Raw genomic sequence first — 25117 nt, 5'->3', positions numbered from 1 at the left:
CCTTTACATAGCTGCGAGTAGCATTTTTTCCCGGTAAAACAATTAAGGATCTGTAAGCTTTTTGTCAGCGCGCGACGGTTACATAGGCCGTACCACTAGCCGCCTTTGTTTTAGCATCACGGACGGCACGTATGCCACCCTCATCTTACACACTTGATTTTATTTGGCCCAATCGCTCTGGAATTTCTCAAACTCCCTGACCGGTCAGTGAGTTTGCAAACTCCCTAGTGATTTTGTAAACTCCCTAGGGAGTTTGCAAACTCCCTAGGGAGTTTGCAAACTCACGGATTTGTCTGTCTCACGGAGTCTGTTTCAGGCATAATAGGGGTAGCCAGGAGCCTGCCACTGCTAGATTTAGTTCGGAGATATTTTATTTCAAGACCTGCAGTTTTCGAATTCTAAAGGGCTAATGCATTTGAATGTTCCCTTAAAATTTGTGACGTTAGCGCAGATCTAGCGATTTACTAAAACATTGATATAAGACAATCACTGCTATAGCTGCATATACGGAATTGCGCGCAACATATACCGCAATTTTAACACTCGCCGGCACATGCCATTTTCCCATCATATAGAACGCACATGGGGGGGGGGCACCCCCGCGCCATCTCGTTCCTGCTGGAGATAGAACTTTGCGGTAAAGACCAACATATTTTTTTGGGAAGAGACGAATCCAATGGTGCCCAATTTTACCACATTGTGTCAGTCATTGACCTTCCAGGTCAGGTCAAACTAAAAAATGTTGCTGTTTGGGGTCACCGTTTGAATATCACGTGCAGTGCCCATCATATACCGATAACGCTGCCGTATTTGTGCCAAGCCAGCTAGAACAGCTCTTTGTCACACTATCCGACAAGTTTTTGCTGGCTGTGGTCATTTCAGGGCAAGTTAGGTCAAGGTCAATGATATGTGTTTGTATGTCTGTGTGTGTCTGTGTGTATACTGATGTGTGCACCGATTGGTTTGGGTGTCCCTATTACACGAGATCAAGAATTAAGCAGCATTTACCAAAAATTCAGTCAAAGAAACTTCACGAAAAGTAAATTCAGCTTGCTTAAAACGCAATGTTTTTATATGACTTAGGTTGACCTTGACCCTGGCCCTGACATCTGTACATCGTCGAACAACATGTTCCATGATGGGTGGGAGGTAAGACTGGCAAAAAAGCCGAAATCATGGTGTCAAAAGCTCACAAGACCCATAGCCAACGCAAGATATTGGGTATTCGTCATTTTGGTCATGACATGACCTGAAGAACAAGGTCATATCTCCGAAACCAAAAACCACAGAAACTTGAATTTTTCAGTGGACGTTGAGAAAAGATAGAACAGCAGCTATACCAAAAAATCAGGCTTCTACCTGTAAAAATGTTTAGTGCAGAGCAAAAATCTACGGGGGGGGGGGTGGCAACTATCCCCCATGTGCGGGCGAGGGTAAAGTTATCAAATGATTGCTTTCAAATGACGTCGCAAGAACAGTAGAGGCCCAAAGGATAAACAAAAGGAAAAGTTTTATACCTTAAAAACACGGGCGTCGCCGACGGGGGGGGGGGGGTCGCGGGGGTCGCACCTCCCCACTCGTCAGAACGGGGGGTCAACCTCCCACTTTTGGTGATGCTGAGTATGCTTTTTTTAGCTATCATGTCAGTGAAACGTCAACAAATACAAGGTCAGATTCAGAATTGCTTGAAGAGCTCCCTAGTCCCTATTGCTTATGCGTCAATAAGCTGTGGGCGTGGAACATCAGCATGACAATATTTTAAAGTAGCCACTATTCTAGTTCCTTTTTATCTTTCAAATGAGTGAGCGCGCCAAAACTGACCCAAGCGTTCGTCTGATTGTCAAAATAATGGTTGCAGTCGATTCGTCGGATGACGTATCAGTAACTACGAGGTACCTAGCTAGCCTTAGCCCTGACTACCCTCGGATCTGCCTGCATAGGGGAAATGGGTCAGATGGCGGACCCCTCTCGGGCATTCCGAATAAGACGCTCAAAAAGCAGCATATTTCAACGAAACTTCCAGTGACCTCGAGTTAATGAATTTTACACCTGCTCTAAAAATTTATTGGCCCTGATTCGAATATGGATGACCTTGGTTCACTTTTTAAGTTTTATTTGCTTCCACTTACTAGTGTAGTTTTTGAAGCTTATTTCGAGTTTAGCGCCCATTTGAACATAAGAAGTAGTTTTGATAAATGGTTGTTATGTTACGAAGCTATCGTTTGTGGTTGTCACCCACTCTAGATGGCCGGCAGGAAGCCTGCTGGTCGACCTGACCTGTCCCAACCCGATCTACCCCAAATGCATGGAGGCATCATTTTTGTTCAAAACTAACATCAAACTCGTACTCGGGACCCCGATAACAGCTACGGCTCACGAAGTTCTAGCTGGCCAGATTTTTTCTACTTTTGGGCGTTGACCTAAGTTGACCCTGCCAAGACCTTGAAATTGAGCATCATCGGCTTTCTCTCATCACGGGCAGCATCCTCACTTTTCCGCGAAGCTCTGCCTCGATCAGGGGCCGAAAGCATACCTTAGCGTTACGTCGGTAAACGTTTTACCTTAGCGACCCGTAAAACACGAATAAGAGCTACAGCGACACAGAAAGCGTATTCGATAGCTTTTTTAAAGCTCTTTCGCCAACTTCGCCTCAGATATGACGTCGGGTCTATGGCTTTTGTACCACAGAGGCCAAACAGCTAAACGGACGGATTTTGCCGAAACATTTGTTCTGTAGCAACATATGATTCAGTGAATGTATACTCATGTTAGCACCATCGTGTTTGTTTCGTCGAAACACGTCGCATGGCTTACAATTTGAACTTAAAAATGTAACTAGAAAACTTAGCATCAGGTAAAAGTCATGTCCTGACCGGAAAAGAGCCTGCTGCATATGGTTATCTTTTTCGATGACATTTTCTAGATATTAATTTTTGCTCTTTCTGAACAACGGTTTATCACTTTTATGTCAATTTTTTAACCCGCGCCCCAGTGGCGGTCTCAGCCAACTTCGCCCTAATGGGGGGGGGGGGCATATGTTACCACCCAGTCACCCACCTCTAACTCAAAATTAAGAGGGCTAGAAAAACGTGGTAAAAAGCAGTCGATAGCTCTCAATGCGTACGTTTGAAAGTATTTCGGTCATTTTTCATCTTAGAGCAATATTGGGGTCACCAGAGGTCATCAAAGGTCAAAATTTGCGAATGGTCATTATATTTTTCAGAAAACATGCCGTTATCTCAGGAACTATGGTAGCTAGAAAAACGCATGGAAAAGCAATCGATAGTTTTTGAACTCTTCTATTGATAAGGTCATAATCAAAATTGACCTCAGGTCAACGGTTTAGCCTCCAGAGAGCAAAAACTCCAAAAATAGCTGTTTTTACGTAAAGTGTTTTTCGACAATTAATTTCGACTACAAAAAGCCAAGACATTTATATTGCCAGAATCGTGTTCCTCTCGCCGAGACGCGTCGAATGAACTATAATTTGACCTTGAAGGGTCAACTTGAAAATTTGGCCTCAGGTCAAGGTCATGACCTGACCGGAAAAGGTCATCTTGCATTCAGTCGATGCGTCTCAACAAGACAAACACATTGAGACCATCCCCAGCGTTCTATCTCTTTCCAATCGCGAGTTATTGACAAAAATCTGTTTGTAGCCTCAAATGACCTCGGATGACCTTTCGAGAGGCTATCAGCAATAATGACACCTTGGTCATCACGAGTGGTCCAAATCATTGTGATTCTGAAATAGTTGGACTGCTCCTATGCGTACACACGGATCTAGAGGCATTTTCGTTTTTCTCCATTGACTTGTAATGGAAAGGTCACGCCACTGACCTGACCTTAGGTCAAGGATATAAAAAATCCGAGATATACAAATTGTAGGCGCCTATAACATCATGCAATCCACCAAGTGTGAAACCTTTCTGACAAACACTGCAGGCTGGACATGATTGCAAACTTTTTTAGGCTTGGTCAGTTAACTTGACCTGGTGACCTGACCTGACATGACCTGGGGTCAAAAATTTCACACATTGTCCAAAATTGATGTACCAAAAGGTACCCCAAGCGGCGCGGCGCTACGCGCCGCGGTTTTTTATTCACACGCAAAAAACGCGACAGGGTGGTAACATATGCCCCCCCCCCACTGGGGCGAAGGTTAATTTTTTAATACAGGTGAGAGGGTCCCTTTAACCCTCGCCGGACCTATTGCTTTTCTACATACGCGCCGGCCGAGGGGAGGGGGTGAGCGGGTACGACCCCCCTCGCCGTTTCGCCCCTGGTGGAGCTAGCGCGTGGCAGAAAAAAGAGCGCGTGCGCCGTTACGAGGCGCAGAGATTGGTACCCGATTTTAAGGTCCTAGGTCAACCGGTGACCTCTGAGGTCAGGTCAAGTACCCCAAGGTACGGTTCAGTTTTTGGCGAATAACTTCGCAAAAAACGGTCGCAGAGCCACGATTTTGGCAGCATCGTGTTCGCCTCGCTCAGGCGCGTCGAATGATATACTTTTTATTTGGGTCAGGTCAACTTAGGGTGATGCCCTCAGGTCACGGTCAGTTCAGCGCCCCCAGGTCACGAAGTTGGTCGAAAGAGGTCATGTCGCATATCATTCGATTCGGCAGGTCTTCCTGAGTTCATTGGTGGCTTTCCTGGCTCGCTAGCTCAATTTGATCGGGAGTGATTGACGAAAAACTAAAATGACCTTGATGACGTTGTAAATGACGTCACGCAAGGTCAACATTGCAAAAGTGACGCATGTAACCTTGCAAGGAGTACATCAAATCACGATTCTGTGTGCTTGAGATAGTTGGAGATCGTTCCCGGCGCCAGAATAGCAGTTTTCGTTTTTCCCCATTGACTTTTAATGGTGAGGTCACGAAAATGACCTGACCTCATATGACCTTTAGGAAAAATCCGAGATATACAAGTTGTGAGACTCGTTATGGTTACTAGATCCTGCAAGTTTCATTGCCCTGTGAGTTTCCTCTGGGAGGGCGTTGTGAAGTTGCGACATCTGAAGACCGTGCAGAGGTTCACTTATAACGCCATAGGTCAGTGACCTGACCTGACTCGAAAATGCCGTTGATGTCAAAAGATCCGGCTTGAATCAAAGGTTAGGTATGCCAAGTTTCAGCTTTTCATCGCCAGTGTGTTAGGAGCTATCGCGGAAAAAACACTAGGGGGGCGGCACCCGCCGTCCCCCCATCGGCCGGCGAGGGTTAATTGAGTACCTCATTGCTTCGTTTGTGTATGTGCATGTAGAACATTTACCTCTTGAATGATACACCATAAACTGCGTTTGAATTTCAGTTATTTTTGGGTAGGTATATAATTCATGCTAGCGGCCGCAAAACGCCAACAGTAGGTGCGATGAAAGAGACACCTCAGTGAGCTGGTCATAAGGTCGCCTGAGACAGTGTCCCTTACGATCCGATATGTAGCTACCTGCAAGTTGAGAAGACTCGGAAGACTGCTTCTTCCTGCAAGTTTCATTTCTCTGCAAAAGATAACTTCGCACTGATGGCCTTCGGATTTTTTTTTTTTTACCAAGTAGAGGCTTCCTTACAACGTGACCGTCATTAGAAAGGTAAATAGTATTCACTTAACCCGCGAGTTGCTGGGGGGGGGGGGGCGTTAAACGCCCCCTTTTTTCCGGGCCATAGCATTAAAACGGCGCTCCGCAGGCACGCCAAATTTTGGGTACATGTAGGGAATTGATGGCAGTTTATTGTGACAAAGTTTCAAAAAAATTGGTCGGAAAATTTTTGAGATATCGAGGTTTTAGTGACGTCATGATTTCTGAGTTTCCGACCAAAAACGGCATATGTTCAAAAAATCATATAAAATCACAGAATAGACATACAGACATGCCGTAAACGCCATTAGACTGCCAATACCATAAGCAATCGAATGGCTATCTTCGATTATTTATTATCGTTCCGCATTTTCAAAAATCTTGAACTGAATCTTGGCAATTTCTCGTGACTACTTCACGACCATGATACATGCATTTCTTAAATTGAACTTTTTGAGCCAAACGCGTACACATATGATAAAATGAATGTCACCATCGTGTTCTACGCCCCAAATTACCCATAAAACATGTGTCACAGGCTGCGAATATCGGTTTTGATTTTCGGGGATATGTGCCTACCCGGTTGACCTGACCTTGACCCTGACCTATGCTTGACTGACCCCTACATGGATCTGACACTCTTGTAGGCCTTATATGAAGGATTGCGCACCGTTTTGACAGAGTTTATGACGAGAGGCGCCCATTGCGAAGTCCTGAAGTCCATGCTACTAAAAGCCCGATTTCAGGTGTTTGACCTGACCTTGACCCGACCTGTGACCTCAAAATTCAACTTAAAAGTACTCATCTGAAGCGTCTCGTAGCGTTCTTTCGTTTGCCGCCTCGTGCGTTTCGCTGCGCCTATTGGTTCTCGAGTTATCGGCTGGGGGCGTTTAACGCCCCCCTCCCCCAGCAAACGGTGGGTGGCGAAATACCCCAGCAACTGCCGGGTTAAAGCAGTGCTAAATGACAGACATACTGATAGATAAATGACCGACATCAGATATCGCGCTACAAACAATCACTGTAAAATTCACAAAATGCACTGACACCTGGCTCCGAAGACATCCATATACCTACCATTTTACATGCTAAAATGCTTTACAATCCAGAAGTGGCTATATTGCGATGCATTGTTGCTAATTGGGGCAAATAGATGACGAAAATGTTTAAAACATTCCTTTTGCAGTGGGGCTATATATTGCGCTAGGCAACCTTGCTTGCAAACGCTTAAGTATTGTTTGTTTTTGAAACGGTTCTTCGTCTAAACCTATTATCCGAAGGCCACGTTACTGACACTCATACGAAAACGGAACATTAGTTGCATTTTCTATGCAAACGAAACACATAATCAGGTGACAACCAAAGTATAGCGTCTTACCATAACGGTAATATAAAACACCCCGTTTCGAAATGTCTTGGAAAAGCTCATTCACGCTCGAATGCAGCATATCAGTGCTTTATGCATTATTTTGTTTAATGGTTGAAAGATAAGGTCTTTAAAACAGTATATGGAATAGTGCGTTATATAGGCTGTGAGTTTTGCACCGATGAACTTGTGACCATGGTTTGTACCTATGTATGTATGCATAACACTCCAATGTATGTACAGTCTGCTTTTCTTTTTGCTCAATCTTAGATCAAAAGTTATAAGCGAAAAACATTTGACCTATTTTTGCGAAATTTTTACATTTATATCCCCCAAAAACTCCCTAAATATTGACCTAGAGCAACCAAATTTGCACAGGGGTGAGAACTCCAGGGGGCCCACCTACCTACCAAATTTGGTGTTTCTAGGTGCCATAGGAGCCAATCGCGAGGGGGGTCGCATCGACCCCCCCCCCCCCCGCCTGCCAGGCCGTGTTATGAAAAATGCCCTGCCAGGGCGAGGGTTAAAAGTACCGCGCAAAGTGACGGTGGATCCATCAACCCTGACCGAGGAAGGGCCTGCTATAATTTGAAAGTCACCGAACCAATTGACCTGAGGAATGGACGAGGATATCCATTGTTTCGGTGACTAGCAGTCCTTCCTCGGTCAGGCTTGATGGATCCACTGCTACTTTGCGCGGTACTTTTAAGACATACTGTGCAATGACGTAAGCTTTAAAATCTACCACGTGGAGGCTTGAGATCGTAAATAAATAAATATAGATAAATACCTAAAAGTATATGGTCAAATAACTAGTCTAGCGGTGACACACTTCCCCTCGCCAGTATTGGTGTTTTGACAGCCGCAAACGTATAAAGGCGGGGGAAGTCCGTTGGACCCTCCTTGCCGTCTCACCCCTGATCGAGCTAGAGCTTCGCGAAAAAACGAGCGTGTTTCCCGTGACAAGAGGAAGCCGATGATACCCAATTTTAAGGTCCTAGGTCATTGGTTGACCTTCCAAGCCAGGTCAATGGCCCAAAAGTCGGGAAAATCGAGACCAGTTAGGTCGTAAAGTGTGGCTGCTACGGGGTTATTCGGGGTTCCGATCACGAATATCATGTTAGTTTTTATCACAGATGATGTCTTCATGCTTTTAGGCCAGGTCGGGTCAGGTCAGTTCAGGTCAACCAGTAGTGGTTTTGCCGGGTATTCGTAGTAGGTGTCAACCGCCTCTGACAGCTTCGTAACATGTTACCATGGCACCAAAACTACTTCGTAAATGCTCATATGGTTGCTAAATTCGAATTAAGCTAAAAAAACTAGCCTAGAAACATGTAAAAGTTAACCGAGCTCATTTAAGGTCAGTGACCTGTCCTGAGCTTCAAGTGAACTTGACACCCAGCCTAACGCATAGGAGCAATATCATATCACATGTTTGAACGCTTGAAACCACGAAAAGAGTGCAAACGCGCGGCTAAGAGGAGACGACATACGCCGAATCGCGATTCCGGCCAAACATGGTCTCGAAAAGTAGGTCACAGGTCAAAGGTCATTTGCGTCAGGGTCATGAAATTGTTAGGGTAGGTGTAAAATTGATGAACGCGAGGGTAATGAAAGTTCCGTCGCGATCAGCGGGTTTTTACGCGAGTTATTTGCGAAAACCGAGAGGGGGCTGTTCGACCCCCCCCCTTATACCGGTGAGGGCTAAGGGGAGGGGCGTTTCTCACGGTTCTTCCTACCTAAGATCATTGTAAAGATCTGAAATGAGAAATCATAAAACATGGCTCACAGCAGGGCTGAAGCGTGACATACGCAAGCATGGCTACTCAAGCTTGATCAGCTCAACGATTAAAAAAAAAGCAGTTCAGGCTCTCCACCGATGATGACAGCCTGGTCGGGTAGTTCGCTCCGCGACAGGGTCCGTCTGCTTTGTGCGGCGCGGCACGGTGCGGCGGGGGGGGGGGGAAGGCGGCGATGCGTCTGAAAGGCGACGCTCGGACGTCCCGGGAATCACCTGTCACCATGCGGCGCGGCGGTCGGTCCCTCCGACCCTTCCCATTGTTACCTACCTGCGGGTGCCGGTTCCCCCGGAAGGGTCACTTTGGAATGCGAAATCTTCACTCGTTAATCGGACAGGAGGGGAGCAGTAGACATTCGATGGAGTAGGCGATTCGGGCGTAGGTCAGCCGGGCGTAGACATTCGATGGAGTAGGCGATTCGGGCGTAGGTCAGCCGGGCGTAGGTCAGCCGGGCGTAGACATTCGATGGAGTAGGCGATTCGGGCGTAGGTCAGCCGGGCGTAGGTCAGCCGGGCGTAGACATTCGATGGAGTAGGCGATTCGGGCGTAGGTCAGCCGGGCGTAGGTCAGCCGGGCGTAGACATTCGATGGAGTAGGCGATTCGGGCGTAGGTTAGCCGGGCGTAGGTCACCCGGGCGTAGACATTCGATGGAGTAGGCGATTCGGGCGTAGGTCAGCCGGGCGTAGGTCAGCCGGGCGTAGACATTCGATGGAGTAGGCGATTCGGGCGTAGGTCAGCCGGGCGTAGGTCACCCGGGCGTAGACATTCGATGGAGTAGGCAATTCGGGCGTAGGTCAGCCGGGCGTAGGCCACCCGGGCGTAGGTCACCCGGGCCTGAGCCGCGCGGAGCACCGGGCCCAAGGCCACGGTCGGCCCAACGGAGCCACGCGGTTCCGGGAGGCGGGAGGAGCGGCCCGACGGGCTGCTCCCCGCCCCTCACCCGCCGTCGGACACCGGGTCCCCTCCCACTCATTCCGCGACCGCCGCCGCCGCCGCTCGCCCGACCGCCGCCGCCGCCGCCCGCCCGGCCGCCGCCGCCGCCGCCGTCGCCCGCCCGACCGACACCGCAACCGCCCCTCTCGCCGGGGACGACTGGCCGCCCCTGCCGGCCCCAGGCGCGACCCAGAAGGTGGCCTCACCACCGGCACGCTCCGTGCCACCCGCTCCCAAGCGCACTGCCGAGGACCCTGAAGCCGGCGCCATGTCCTCACCGGCCGCCCCTCAGGCCTCGCCCTCCACGCACAGCGTCCCGTCCGACACCGACACTGACGACCCCGCTCCAAGGCCGTCCCGCCTCTCGAAACACTCAGGCAGCTCCGCGGAGAGCCTCAGTAGCGGCCAGTCAGAGGCCGACACTGTCTCCTTACAGCTCGACGATCTAGACACCACCATAGTCAGCGCCCCCACCCCCTCACCGCCGCCCCACGCCACTCCACCGCTCCGCCGGAGCAACACCGTTCCTTTGAGCCTGGCCGACCTGGATGTGCTGGAGACAGCCAGGTCCGGCCCGCTCACCCGGTCAGCGCTACGTAAACACTAAAATGTCACAACACACGGAGGAATTTCTTCTCCAGTGGAACACAAGATCCCTTGTGGGCCACTGGGGGGAATTCCGTGAATATATGGTAAACAAAAAGCCATTAGTAGCCGCCATTCAGGAGACCAGATTTCTCGACTCAGATTCAATTAACTATAACTTCAACATTTTCGGCTATTCACTGTATTGCGATAACGTTAACCCGCGCGGGGCTGGGGGGGGGTAAATTTTACCCCCCCTCGCGAATTTTTGCAATATCTCAAAAACGGCGGCGCGCAGCGCCGCCAAACTTTCAGTACCTTTTCTTACATCAATTTGACACGTTCCCTGAAAATTTGAGCGAAATCCGTCGGAAATTTTTTGAGAAATTGACGTTTTAGTGACGTCATGTTCGCCATTTTCGCCTCAAAAACGGCAAAAGTTCAAACGCCGCTAACATCTTCATTTTTAGAGGAATCAAGACGTAACAAAAAAGGATATACGTAATTCTACTTTGTCTATCAAATGGCTATCTCGGTTTTTTGAAAATTTTGGATTTTGGCCCAAATTTTTTCAAAAAACTGACTTTTTTGGGAAAATAACTATAAAATCCAAAATTTTGGGTTTATCGAAAAAACCGGAATATATGTCAGAGAAGTGGTCTATGTGCACCTACATACCAAGTTTTAGCAGAATCGGTTCAAAAATGTGGGAGTTATTCAAAATTGTATGACGTCACGACACACACAAATTTTGGAAAAATGACTTTTTTGGAAGTTCTAGACCTTGTACGGAAACCAAAATAGCACCATTCGATTCGCCGTGAAAAACTGCATCAGATAGACACCTTTTTAGGCCCTAACAACCAACTTCAAAATTTGACCTCACTTGACCTGACCTTGACCTGACCTCGACCTGAAATTCATCCAGAGGTGGTCCATATCACTTATAAAGTGTGCCTACTGAATTCTATAAGTAAAATGGCCCATAAAACATGTGTCGCACATGCCCTTTTCTATATTTTGTTTTTGGTGACCTGACCTGACCTGACCTGACCTTGACCTTGACCTCTGAATGATATTGTATGCAACGAATATTGTCTTGGTAGCCTAAGAACACGTTTTGGGCGATCAGTCTCAGTCCATGACTCCATTCTTCGGCAACTACGGTGCAAGGCCGATACTGTAGGAACTTGCAATTTGTACCCTTTACCTGACCTTGACCTTGACCTCAAACTTAAAATTAAGTACATGTTTTTAGTTGTTCGTGATGAGATCTTTCGATTGGCGTTTGAATTTTCCAAATCGGACCATTAGTTCGGGAGATAACAGGGGGGGGGGTAAAATTTACCCCCCCCCCCAGCCCCGCGCGTTCGGCTGGAGACCCCAGCCCCGCGCGGGTTAATGAACAACCCCGCCGAGGCGGCTCGGCTTTGTATGTATCTAACAATCTAATTCATCAACAAATAACCTTCAATTCGACGCTAAATTACGTTGCAACAACCATTAAAATTGCACAGCGAGACATTAACGTAATATCCCTTTACCTTTCCCCAACCCATAATGTAACCTTTCAACAACTGGATCACTTTTTCCAACAAATTCCTTCCCTTAAATTGATACTAGGTGATTTTAACCCGCGCCCTGGTGTGGGTCTGAGCCACCTTCGCCCTGGTGGGGGGGGCCAAAATGACCCCCCCCGTCTAACTCGAAAACGAAGAGGGCTAGGAAGACGCGGAAAAAAGCAAACGAAAGCCCATAACAAGTACGTTCGAAAGTATTTCGGTCATTTTTTCGCTAAGGTCAATATTGAGGTCGCTAGAGGTCATCATAGGTCAAATTTCAGTGTTTTCGGTGTTGCCGGACATATTCCGCTGTAGCTCGGAAACTAGAAGAGCTAGAGAGCCGCGGAAAAAAGCAATCGATAGCTCTTTTCAAGCTCTTTCGCCAAGGTTCGTCAGATTTGACCTCAGCTCAACGGTTTGGCCTACAGAGGTCATGCAAGGTCAACTTGGCAAATTTCGTTGAAAATGTTTTTAACTATAGCATGCATTCACGAGAAAATAGAGAAACGATTCATGCACCATCGTGCTTGGCTCGTCGAGACGCGTCGAATGATATATAGTTTGACCTCGAAAAGTCATTTTGAAAATTTGACCTCAGGTCAAGGTCATGACCTTACCGAAATAGGTCATGCTGCATATCATTCGATCCGCATTGACGAGACAAACACGATAAACGTCGAACGGAGTCTTTATCTCTATTCAATAACAAGTAAGTGCAGAAAAACCGCTGGTGACCTCTGGTGACCAGGGAGATGACCTAGCGTGACCTCAGCGAGGTCACAAGCAAATGGTTTCACATGGGCTGTGATTTGCTGACCCAAGACACTTCAATAACGAAATAAAGGAACAATCACGCCCGATTTAGCTGAAAAACAACTACTTTTCGATTCTCCCATTGACTTATAATGGGGAGCAGCGATGACCTGACCTGACCTTAGGTCACATTTATAAAAAATCCGAGATAGCCATTTTGTAGAGCTGGGTGACATCTTCAAGTACTGTAAATTTTACATCGATCGGATAAAAGCTGTGCCTTTGAGAGAGCTTTGAACTTTTTTAGAGGTGGTGTCAGTTTTGGTGACCTTGTGACCTGACCTGACCTGACCCGAACCCCCCAAAAAAGGACATGATGTAAAAATGTTGAATAAACAGCTATACAAAGTTTCAGGGCGCTAACTCAAGTGGTTTCTGAGTTATCGCTGAAAAACCACAGGGGGGGGCCAAAATGGCCCCCCCCCCACCAGGGCGAAGGTTAATTAATGCACACCATACTGCCTGGGGCTGCCAATACACCTCACAGCGCGGACACATACTTAACAACATCATGGATGCGCATGACCTCATATGTATCAACGACAAAACACCGACATATTACAGAATTGAAAATGGTATTAACAAACTTTCGGTCATAGATCTTGTTCTAGCATCCCCTGACATTAGTCTTCTCTTCTCGGCCCAAGTCCAAATCGATAGATATTTCAGCGATCACTACCCTCTTCACATAGTAGGAGAGTCCTCTTCAAGGAGTCAAAACGATTTCTTCCTTCCAAAATGGAACATGAGGAAGGCCGACTGGAACGGCTTTCAAGATTACATTGACAAATACATAGAGGAATATAACAATAACAACGTAAATATTAGCAATAATAACATTGATATACAACATCTTTTAGACATAATCAACGAAGCTGCAAATATTAACATTCCACTTACCGGCCAAAGGCCCGGGTACAAACACGCTCCCTGGTGGAGTGACAGTTGTCAGAACGCGGTCGCCAGAAGGCGCAGAGCCCTCAGGCGATGCCGGAAGTTCCCCTGCCCCCAACACGAAACAGAACTCCGCATAGAAATTAAAAATTGTAAAGACACCATACTTAACCCGCGCCCCGTAGGGGGGGGGCCGAAACGGCCCCCCCCTGTCCTTTTCGGTCGATATCTCCTAAAGGGCTGGAGATATCGCCACCAAACTTTCAGGACCCCTCCGGGCATCAATTTTACACATTGTGACCAAAAATTTTTCCAGAGGCTATGATAGGTTGGCCACAAATGACGTCAGAGTGACGTCATGTTCTGTCATTTTCGACCGAAAAAAGACCTTCGCGAGAAGACCTGTCAGGACTACAGCTTTGAAGATACAGAAAAATGATCAAGACATAAAAGGTGTAGAATTGACAGGGCTACAAAACTGCTATCTCGAATTTTTGAAATTTTTGAGTTTTGACCCCCAAAAATCAAAAAAGCATTTTTTTGGATATATTCGCCAAAAATCCAAAAAGTTTTTTGAGTTTCGAAAAAACCGGAATATATGTGATAGTGCCTACCGTCTTCTATCTACATACCAAATTTCAGATCGATACCTCGTTTTTTGGCTAAGTTATAGCGAAAAAACTGTTAAAAAATGATGACGTCAAATTTTCAAACTCAATTTTTGGCAATTCTAGAACTCATAGAGCAAAACGAAGACCACCATTAAACTCCCCGTGACGAGCTGCATCGAATCGATACCCATTTTATGCAAAAATATCAACTTTGAAATTTGACCTAATTTGACCTGACCTTGACCTGACCTTCACCAAAACGTGACCTAGGCTGGCCTCAAAGGCTGCCTCACCCACATAATCGCATTTGTCGTGTAGAATGGACCATAAAACATGTATCACACGACACATTCATATTGTGACCCCCGGTGACCTGACCTCGCTGTGACCTGACCTGGTATCAGTGACCTCAGATAGCAAAGTATGTGTTTGACGAACAATGTACCATCGATGGTTTTCAATAAATTACCAATTTACTCGCTTTCACAGCACATTTCTTGAATTGCCTGTGAACGGTGAAAATCTGACCTTTGACCTGACCTGTGACGTCATCGGTTTGACCTAGGTCAATGAAATTTGGTCACAAGGTAGTTCCCGGGTGGGGCTATCGAACGCCGTTTGAATTTTGAAAATCGGCCGGTAACTTTCCGAGATCTTAGGGGGGGGCCGAAACGGCCCCCCCCTACGGGTGGTAGGGTCCGCCGGTAGCCCTACGGGGCGCGGGTTAACGCCAAAAAGCAAGCTTGGGAAAACTTCTCAAGCGAGTTCAACCGATTCACTCCCACATCCAAGATATGGGAATATATAAAATGTTTCAAAAATAAAAAGACGCCAAGCTTTAAAATACCATCATTGTTTATACACAATACACTCACAACAGAACCCACCACAGTAGCAACACATTTCGCAGCCCACTACGCATCCACCTCATCACAAAACAGCTTCTCGCAAGTACTTCACCACGAACTCAGCACCACACTAGCAACACTTACCTTTCACTCCGACAATACAGAGCATTACAATCACCTATTTACCCTTTATGAACTTCAACTTGCAATTTCTAAATCTGGCAATACTTCGGTAGGCCCAGATAAACTAGCATACCTATTTTTCAGAAAACTAACCGATTTCGGCCTAAATCAACTTCTCTCGGCTATTAACCAACTCTGGGTTGATGGCACCTTCCCAGACTCCTGGAGGGAGAGCATTGTCATTCCCATCCTTAACCCTCGCCGGACCTATTGGTTTTCTACATACGCGCCGGCCGAGGGGGGGGGGCGGGTACGACCCCCCCCTCGCCGTTTCGCCCCTGGTGGAGCTAGCGCGTCGCGGAAAAAACGAGCGTGTGCGCCGTTACGAGACGCAGAGATTGGTACCCGATTTTAAGGTCCTAGGTCAACCGGTGACCTCTGAGGTCAGGTCAAGTGCCCCAAGGTACGGTTCAGTTTTTGGTGAATAACTTCGCAAAAAACGGCCGCAGAGCGCCGATTTTGGCAGCATCGTGTTCGTCTCGCTCAGGCGCGTCGAATGATATACTTTTTGTCCGGGTCAGGTCAATTTGGGGTGTTGACCTCAGGTCAAGGTCAGGTCAGCACCCCTAGGTCACGAAGTTGGTCGAAAGGGGTCATGTCGCATATCATTCGATTCGGCAGGTCTTCCTGAGTCCACTGGTGGCTTTCCCGACTCGCTAGCTCAATTTGATCAAGAGTTATTGACGAAAAACTAATATGACCTTGATGACGTCATAAATGACGTCACGCAAGGTCAACATTGCAAAAGTGACGCATCTTACCTTGCAAGGAGTGCATCAAATCACGATTTCTGTGTGCTTGAGATAGTTGGAGATCGTTCCCGGCGCCAGAATAGCAGTTTGAATTTTTCCCCATTGACTTATAATGGTGAGGTCACGAAAATGATCTGACCTCATATGACCTTTAGGAAAAATCCGAGATATACAAGTTGTGGGACTCATAATGGATACTAGATCCTGCAAGTTTCATTTCCCTGTGACATCTCCTCTGGCAGTGAGGGCGTTGCGAAGTTGCGACATCTGAAGACCGTGCAGAGGTTCACTTATGACGTCATAGGTCAGTGACCTGACCTGACCCAAAAATGCGGTTGGTGTCAAAAGATCCGGCTTGGATCAAAGGTCAGGTATGCCAAGTTTCAGCTCTCTATCGCCAGCGTGTTCGGAGCTATCGCGAAAAAACCCTATGGGGGGGGGCGGCACCCGCCCCCCCCCCCCTCGGCCGGCGAGGGTTAAACGAGATAAACCAAACACCGATCCAGCTAGTTATAGACCTATATCCCTGTCAAGCTGTGCCTCTAAAATTGTCGAGAGAATGGTCAACAATCGAATCAGGGTGTATCTAGAGTCCAACAATCTCCTTTCACAACACCAAAACGGCTTTCGCCCAGCCCGTTCTACAGCAGACAGCATAATCCACATAATAGACACAATTCAGCAAGGTTTTTACAATGATAAGGTCACCGCAACGCTATTTCTCGACCTAAAAGCAGCATTTGACAGGGTACACCATGAAACACTTTTAATAAAAATACACAATATTGGCATTAACCCGCGCACCGACGGGGGGGGGGGGCGGATATCCGCCCCCCCCCCCTGAGGTTTTTCGCGAATAGCGGGAAAACCGCGGCGCGTAGCGCCGCGAAATTTGGTATGACTATAACCTCATTAATTTTACACATGGTGTGCAAGTTTGAACCTCCCACCTTTAAAGGTCAGGTCACCAGGTCACTTTGAATGACCCAACCTCAAGTCGCTTTTTTGCAACTTTGTCACCGTGCCAGAGCTACAGTAGATGTCGGAGGCCTTTGAAAGTCGCAGGATATTATTAGGTCATTAGTAGCTACAATTTGTATATCTCGGAATTTTGATATCGGTGACCTAAGGTCAGGTCAATTTCGCGACCTCCCCATTATAAGTCAATGGGGGAAAAATCAACTCCCTGTTTTTACCACTAAAACGGGTCGGAGTGGCCCCATATACCATACATGACTTCATATACGATCAACCTTCACTACCTTGAGGTCTGTTTTGCTGTTGGGCAGCTGTGAGGTCATGTGACGTCATCAAAGGTCACCAAAGGTTTTTGGCCAATAACTCCGTACAGGAACAAGATACAGACGCGTGGATGGTCTCATTGTGTTCAGCTCGTCAAGACGCATCGAATGATATACATGATGACCTCGAGGTCACGTGACCTGAGGTCAACCTTTGACCTTGACCTTTCGAGGTCAACATATATATCATTCGATGCGGATTGACGAGAGGATCACGATGATGCCCTTAGTTTGTTCCTATCTTGGCTAATCCGAAAGTTATTCGAGAAAAACTCTCTCCATATCTAGCGCCGCCATTTTGACTTTTTCGACCCCTGTGACGTCATGTTTGACCTGACCTGAAAATGACCTTTGTAAAAATTGTAGATCTTGGCCGTGCGTATCCGATGCCGTTTACCGCTTGTCGCTATCTTGCTTCGTTCTCAAGATCTCAGGGGGGGGCGGTCATCCGCCCCCCCCCCCCCCCGTCGGTGCGAAGTTGGCGCAGACCCCCGTCGGTGCGCGGGTTAAGGGCAGAATGGCTGCCTTTATAAGTAATTTCTTGGAAAACAGAACCTTCAAAGTAAGAATAGGCAACATATGCTCACCCACACGCAAAATGGACCACGGAGTCCCACAGGGGAGTCCGCTCTCCCCGACACTCTTCCTTATTTTCATCAATGATATATTTAATAACATAAGTCAAACAGCCCACAACGTAGAATATTCAATGTATGCCGACGACCTGGCCCTCTGGGCCACCCATCACAGTGTCGATACGGCTCACAATCGCATCCAAATAGCCCTTAATGACGTGAACTCCTGGTGCAAACGATGGGGAGTCGTTATAGCACCAACAAAATCGGCCACTATGACATTTTCAAAACAATCCAAACATATTAACCCGCGCATTCGTACACAATTGCAAGGCCAAATAATACCGACAGTAAATATCTTCAAATATCTAGGAGTAACTCTCGATAGGAGACTTACCTTCAATGCACACATTAAAGACATCTCATCAAGATGCACACGTAGACGCAACGTACTGAAAGCTATCGCCGGCACAGATTGGGGCGCCGACAGACGCACACTTACACACCTATATACATCCCTGATTCGATCGGTCCTGGATTATAATGCCTTTCTATTTACCAATATATCCACTACTCTCAGCAACAAACTGGAGAGTATCCAAAACTCTGCTCTACGCACCATCACAGGCGGTCTCCGCACATCTCCAACAATGAATCTCCAAGCTGACGCCAATATTCCTTCACTAGAACGTCGCCGGGAATATCAACTTCTCCGCTTCTACATAAAATCTCTAGCGAAACCAAACACAATAAAATACAACATAATGACGAACCTTCCAGAAAATAATATAATAACACATAGAGAATACGGGTACCCTACAATAAGAAGACACATAAAAAAATATTCTAAGGGACTACAAGATAACCCCACACGAGGTAACACCTACCCCACCTCTTAGTCCATTCTGGACACAAAATCACATAGAAACAATGCTTCTTTTCGACGACACCAAACGTGAGATCTCCAATCAAGAAATGCATAGCCTCTTTCTCCAATTTAAATACGATTATCCAGACCACAAATTCATTTATACGGACGGCTCCTGCGCCGACGGGAAAACAGGCGCCGCCTTCTGCATCGACGGTTTCACCCAATCATTCCGCCTCTCCAATCATCATTCTGTTTTCTCCGCCGAACTATACGCAATCAAGGCTTCACTTCACCACATTGCCAATCGAAGCATCGACAAAATCATGATATGTACCGACTCGAGGGCAGCGGTACAATCACTCCACACACTACACAACTCATCAAACCCTATCATCCACGACATCAGGAAACAAATTAACTCACTAATAACTCAAAATCGAAATCGCGAAATCAAGGTCACATGGATACCGGGTCATGCAGGCATCACGGGCAACGAGCGAGCGGACCGAGCCGCCAAGAAAAGTCTCCAGGACCCTCCAAACGACTCGCTCCCATGCCCGGCATCCGACCTCCTAAATTCACTATTCGCCGCCTTCAAACAATCAGTACAATTCGATTGGCACATCAATCCCCACTATCACCTCCACCCAATCAAACCCCTTCTCAAACCATGGCCCTCATCCAATCAGAATACCAGACTAAAAGAAGTGATTCTCGCAAGACTCCGGATCGGCCACACGAAACTCACACATACCTATATTTTCGAGCAAACTCCGCCTCCTCTATGCCATCGATGTAATATAAGATATACAATCCAACATTTTCTTTTGCATTGCCCCCTATACGACGTTGAAAGACAACCGATGAAAAGATATACGATTACTAATCAACTTCCAATGACGCTCCCTACTCTTCTTGGTGATTCAAATCCAGACCTACTTGACCTTCTTTTCGTTTTTCTACACAATACTAAACTTGAACGATCCATATAGCAGTCTCGCGCTCAGTTCCGTGGTCGGCAAGCCGTCGATAGCGGTTCTGGGCGCGGGACTCCATCTTTTCTGATTTCCTGAAGAATTCGATACTGGCCATGTCAATTAAGGAGCCCCGAGCCTACGGGCATGCCGCCGCCGCGGGGACCATTGGCACGCGGCGGCGGGCTCCTCTGCCCCCCCAACTGCTTGGAGACAATAGAGGAGTCGGCACAATGCCGTCCGCAACGACCAGTCTATTTGGACTGCCACGTCACAGGAGCCTGAAACGTCCGTTCTCATCAAAATACCCAGCACTTGGTGGGGTTTTGTAGGAGCCCCGAGCTTACGGGCACCAGCCGCCGCCGCGGGGACCATTGGCACGCGGCGGCGGGCTCCTCCCCCCAACTCCTTGCACACGTGATTTTTCTTGGTTTCTCTTGGTTTTTTCTCATGTTTTCATCGTGATTGTCTTTGTTTCAATTGTTCTTGTTGCGCCGTGATTTCGTTTACGTTTGCGAGCGCGCGCGTTGCGTCCCTCCGGCGGCGGCGGCGGCAATCGGGACCTGCCCACCGTGGGCGGGTCTATCCCTAGCTATCTGGCCGGACACCCCGGGCGTGGCCTAGATGGCTTGCCATGCATGGCCCCCGGGAGTGGATGAAGGCGATAGCTCCACAAACACACTTACACATTAGCGATATAACGTAACGTAATATCAAAGCAAAGGGATTTTTCCTGTGCAATTTGGCAAAAGCGCACAGGTTTTGCCCTCTAAGATAGGCACCAGGTTTTTCTAGTTAGGACTTTCCTTGTGAAACTCACAACACAACAACAGCACACATTACAACACTACCACATTTCAGCATCAAGATACAGCAACAAGACATGTAAGTACTCAAAATCCTCTCGGTACTGCCACTCTGGCACCCTTTCTGGCTTTCCCTTGCACTTGCTTCCACCGGACGTCACATGAGCCGGTCTAACGTAAACTTTGCTCTTGATATTGCCTTGGGCCGGAATAACATAGCCGGCATTAAAGTAAAGTAAAACGGAAGATCTGGCTAATTGCCAGCTAGTAACTTCCCCCTACCCCGACCAGGGCCTCGGCCTGTCGGGAGCAAAATTCAAAAAAAAAAATGCCAGAGGAGATGTCACAGGGAAATGAAACTTGCAGGATCTAGTATCCATTATGAGTCCCACAACTTGTATATCTCGGATTTTTCCTAAAGGTCATATGAGGTCAGGTCATTTTCGTGACCTCACCATTATAAGTCAATGGGGAAAAATGAAAACTGCTATTCTGGCGCCGGGAACGATCTCCAACTATCTCAAGCACACAGAATCGTGATTTGATGTACTCCTTGCAAGGTTAGATGCATCACTTTTGCAATGTTGACCTTGCGTGACGTCATTTATGACGTCATCAAGGTCATATTAGTTTTTCGTCAATAACTCTTCATCAAATTGAGCTAGCGAGTCGGGAAAGCCACCAATGGACTCAGGAAGGCCTGCAGAATCGAATGACATGCAACATGACCTCTTTCGACCAACTTCGTGACCTCGGGGTGCTGACCTGACCTTGACCTGAGGTCAACACCCCAAGTTGACCTGACCCGGACAAAAAGTATATCATTCGACGCGCCTGGGCGAGGCGAACACGATGCTGCCAAAATCGGCGCTCTGCGGCCGTTTTTTGCAAAGTTATTCACCAAAAACTGAACCGTACCTTGGGGCACTTGACCTGACCTCAGAGGTCACCGGTTGACCTAGGACCTTAAAGTCGGGTACCAATCTCTGCGTCTCGTAACGGCGCACACGCTCGTTTTTTCCGCGACGCGCTAGCTCCACCAGGGGCGAAACGGCGAGGGGGGGGGGTCGTACCCGCCCCCCCCCCCCCCTCGGCCGGCGCGTATGTAGAAAACCAATAGGTCCGGCGAAGGTTAAAGGGACCCTCCCACCTTAACATTAGTTTTGAGTTGAGATAGCCAAGTTTGCGGCCAGGCTCAGAAACCACCATTTATCCTGGTCGCAACCCCCGCATCTTTATGGTGTTCAAGAAATACCGAGGGGGAGTCCATTCGACCCCCCCCCCCCCCCCCACAAACACACACACTATACAGGTGAAGGTTAGCCTATCTGTCGGGCATTGACCTTAGCTAATCCTGACATAGTTATATATAAACGTACATATGATCTCGGAGTTTTGAGCTTACCTCATCTTTGGCCTCTGCTCCCACACCTTACCATATGCTCTGACTTGAGATGTGACTAATGACCTGACCTTTCCCGGCAGCTGGATCACGAGCGGTCGTCGAGCAAGGACAAAGATGATGTGATAAAGCGTCAACAGGAGGAGATACAGCAGCAAAAGGAGAGGCAACAGGCTCTGATGAAAACCAAAGTGGCACTAGATGCGGAGGTATCTGCCTTTAACAAGCTGCTCGAGTCTAAGAATAACAAGTTAGTGCAGCCGCCGACGATGGGGTGAGCATTGCCATGTGTAGGTTGAGATTCACTTCCATGCACCTTTACCCATTTGTGTGTGGCCTATCCAGGGCTCCCTTTCTTTCTGCTGTCTCTATCTGTGCGTCTGTCTTGCAGTGGTCTTCAGCATCTTCTTTGCCTGTGTACATTTTTGATTTTTCAGTTTCTGTCTCTGTCTGTCTGTCTGTCTGTCTGTCTGTCTGTCTGTCTATCGGTCTGTCCGTCTGTCTCTCCCCCCTCTCTCTCTCTCCTCTATCTCCCCCTCTCTCTCTCTCCCCTCTCTCTCTGTCCAACCCTCCCTCCCCTCTGCAGGGTAGCGCTTGCTTAGTTAATGCTTATAGCGCTATGGCTATGCTTATTTAACGATTGATAGTTAGCAACAGATGACCGCTTCAATTAATCCTGACATCAATGGCTATGTTTTCAGCATAAAGAAGCTATGTTTCCCGCCGGGCCTGAGCGAGAAATCGCTGACGAACATCCTGCAGAATTCCGAGGGTATGGAGGAACTGACCGTGACTGCACCCTCCGACTCAACGGGGCAGTGGGTGCGACTACTTCCACCGTCTTTGGGAAGGCTGGACGTTTTCGGTGAGGTCCTGCAGAGAGAGGAACCGAATAAGTTCAATTCTGACTGGAGAGAAGGGAGCAGACAGTTGTAGCTGAAGATATATGTTTTATAATACCTAGCATCATTTGCAATATTTTTTAATAACGGTTTTAGCAAAGCATCCGATTTTTATCAAATTTCAATGGGGGTATCGTAGCCTTTCTCATGTATCAATTAGGCATTATCAGCATTACAGCAGATTTGTAGGTATATCAATTGCAGTCGTTTTGCACTCTACCTGCATTGTGTTACATTATATTTCAGATAAATTTCCTCAAATCATCATGTTGAGGTCAGAGGTCACCTTCATACTTTCCAAGTGCACAATTGAACAATTTATGTGTTTGTTTACAGATTATTATAGGTAAAGGTACTGACCAATAGCAATGCACCGCATAAGCACAGGCAATGCAAAACTGCTCAGCAGTCAAGTCGGCTGTGTTGGTGTCAGTGTCGGCTGTGTCAGGTATAAGTGTCGTCTATATCCGTGTTTGATACCATAATGTCAGCGGCCTCCCATCCCGGCGGCAGCTCCGTCCGACTGCAGTCAGCTGACACAGCTCTCTCTCCGACAGGACCGGGGGAGACGGGGAAGCCGCAGACTCTGGTAAGACGGCTCGACCATGGGCTAAATGTCGTCATACAAAGGGCGGGAGATGACGTCATCAACCAGCTGACCAAGGAGCTGGGACCACGGGTTACCAAGCTGACCATGTTCAGTGAGTGGCGGTGACACGGACGGGTTATCGGTATGAATGGTTAGGTATAGTGATGACACCGAGTAGTCGTGCATGGTAACACCGTCCCAGCAGAGGTGAACCGGGAACATATGCATGGGACAGGTCATGGGGGTACGTCAGAGTAGTGTGATGACAACGGTTTATATGACGATATCAGGAGTGGATATATCCACTCAAATATATTTGAATATGTCTTTCATGTACGATGCTGTTTGGTATTAGTTGTGTCGATTACATACCGTGCTATATTTCTGAAAAGTCATACATGGTGAGCAGTAGTGGCCGAACAGGGTATTGACATCGAGTAGTTAGATATAATGATAAACATTGAGTAACGATGCATGGTTGCACGATAGTGTAATAAATACCTATGTATTACATTACACTATGGTTGCACCATACCAGTAAATAAGGAACAATAGGCATATAGACTATGGACAGCATTGGCAATTACGTCACCAATGCGTATATGTTTGTATGTGTGTATGTGTGGTATGTTCGGTCATGTTAATACCGCTGACGACGTGTATGTCAATGGGTATGATGCCACTCACGATTAGTATGTGCGGAGTGGTGTGGTGACGTTTAGGGGACACGTATAAAAGTGATCAGCAGCACAGTTACTCACCAGCTATGTGAATATATCCACGGTGACTCTAAATGAATATATCCAGTTTCACTTACAATGCTATTGACTGTGCTGATAACGTATTTTGCTGTATGCGCATTGCGCAGCTGCTGTCAATATGCATAATGTCTGTCATTTCCCACACCATTCACCTACCATGTCTGTATGTGCCTGTGTTTCCCAGACTGCCTGCGTGTCACTGCCGGGGCCCTACAGAGGCTGCTGTCCGCCCTCACCGGCCTGGAAGACGTCACACTTGACGACACTCTGTCCGGCGCCATCACTGACGCCTCACTGGCCGCCCTCCACGGCTGCTCCCAGCTGCGTAAGATACAGCTGGGAGCGCCCAGTGAACTCTGTACGGATATACCGGTCACGGCGGTCAGCAGGTCAGTTAGCTAACACACAGACCAGACCAGACACAGATCATACACAGACACAGACCAGACCAGACCAGACTCAGACCAGACGAGACCAGACCAGACCAGACAGACCAGACCAGAGTCCAGACACAGACCAGACCACACCCAGACCACACCCAGATCAGACCCAGACCAGACCAGACCAACACAAATAGCAATGCCTGTGTGTATGTAGAGCCATGTATTTTATTTTGCCTATGACCGAAGCACTTGTTTCACGTATAACACGCGCACCGACGGGGGGGGGGCGGATATCCGCCCCCCCCCCCTGAGGTTTTTCGCGGATAGCGGGAAAACCGCGGCGGAAATTTGGTACGACTATTCTCTCATCAATTTTACACATGGTGTGCAAGTTTGAACCTCCTAACTTTTAAGGTCAGGCCACCAGGTCACTTTGAATGACCCAACCTCAAGTCACTTTTTTGCAACTTTGTCACCGTGCCAGAGCTACAGTAGATGTCGGAGGCCTTTGAAAGTCGCAGGATGTTATTAGGTCATTAGTAGCTACAATTCGTTTATCTCGGAATTTTGATATCGGTGACCTAAGGTCAGGTCAATTTCGCGACCTCCCCATTATAAGTCAATGGGGG

The 25117-nt window shown here is 47.6% G+C and overlaps 1 protein-coding gene across 1 annotated transcript in view; it reads left to right on the top strand.

The window, feature by feature from the left end:
* Positions 1 to 23105, top strand: part of LOC122368903 (lamin Dm0-like) — a 38962-nt gene extending 15857 nt beyond the window's left edge. The window contains exons 4-6 of the mRNA XM_043343222.1: positions 21937 to 22127; positions 22555 to 22718; positions 23092 to 23105. Coding sequence (XP_043199157.1) covers positions 21937 to 22127; positions 22555 to 22718; positions 23092 to 23105 — 369 coding nt within the window. The remainder of the gene's footprint in view (positions 1 to 21936; positions 22128 to 22554; positions 22719 to 23091) is intronic.
* Positions 23106 to 25117: the final 2012 nt, after the last annotated feature.

The sequence above is a fragment of the Amphibalanus amphitrite genome, unplaced genomic scaffold, assembly GCF_019059575.1.
Source record: "Amphibalanus amphitrite isolate SeventyFive unplaced genomic scaffold, NRLGWU_Aamphi_draft 000988F_arrow, whole genome shotgun sequence".
Taxonomy (NCBI): domain Eukaryota; kingdom Metazoa; phylum Arthropoda; class Thecostraca; order Balanomorpha; family Balanidae; genus Amphibalanus; species Amphibalanus amphitrite.
Note: the sequence above shows the minus strand (reverse complement) of the source record. Positions and strands in the feature narration are given on the sequence as shown.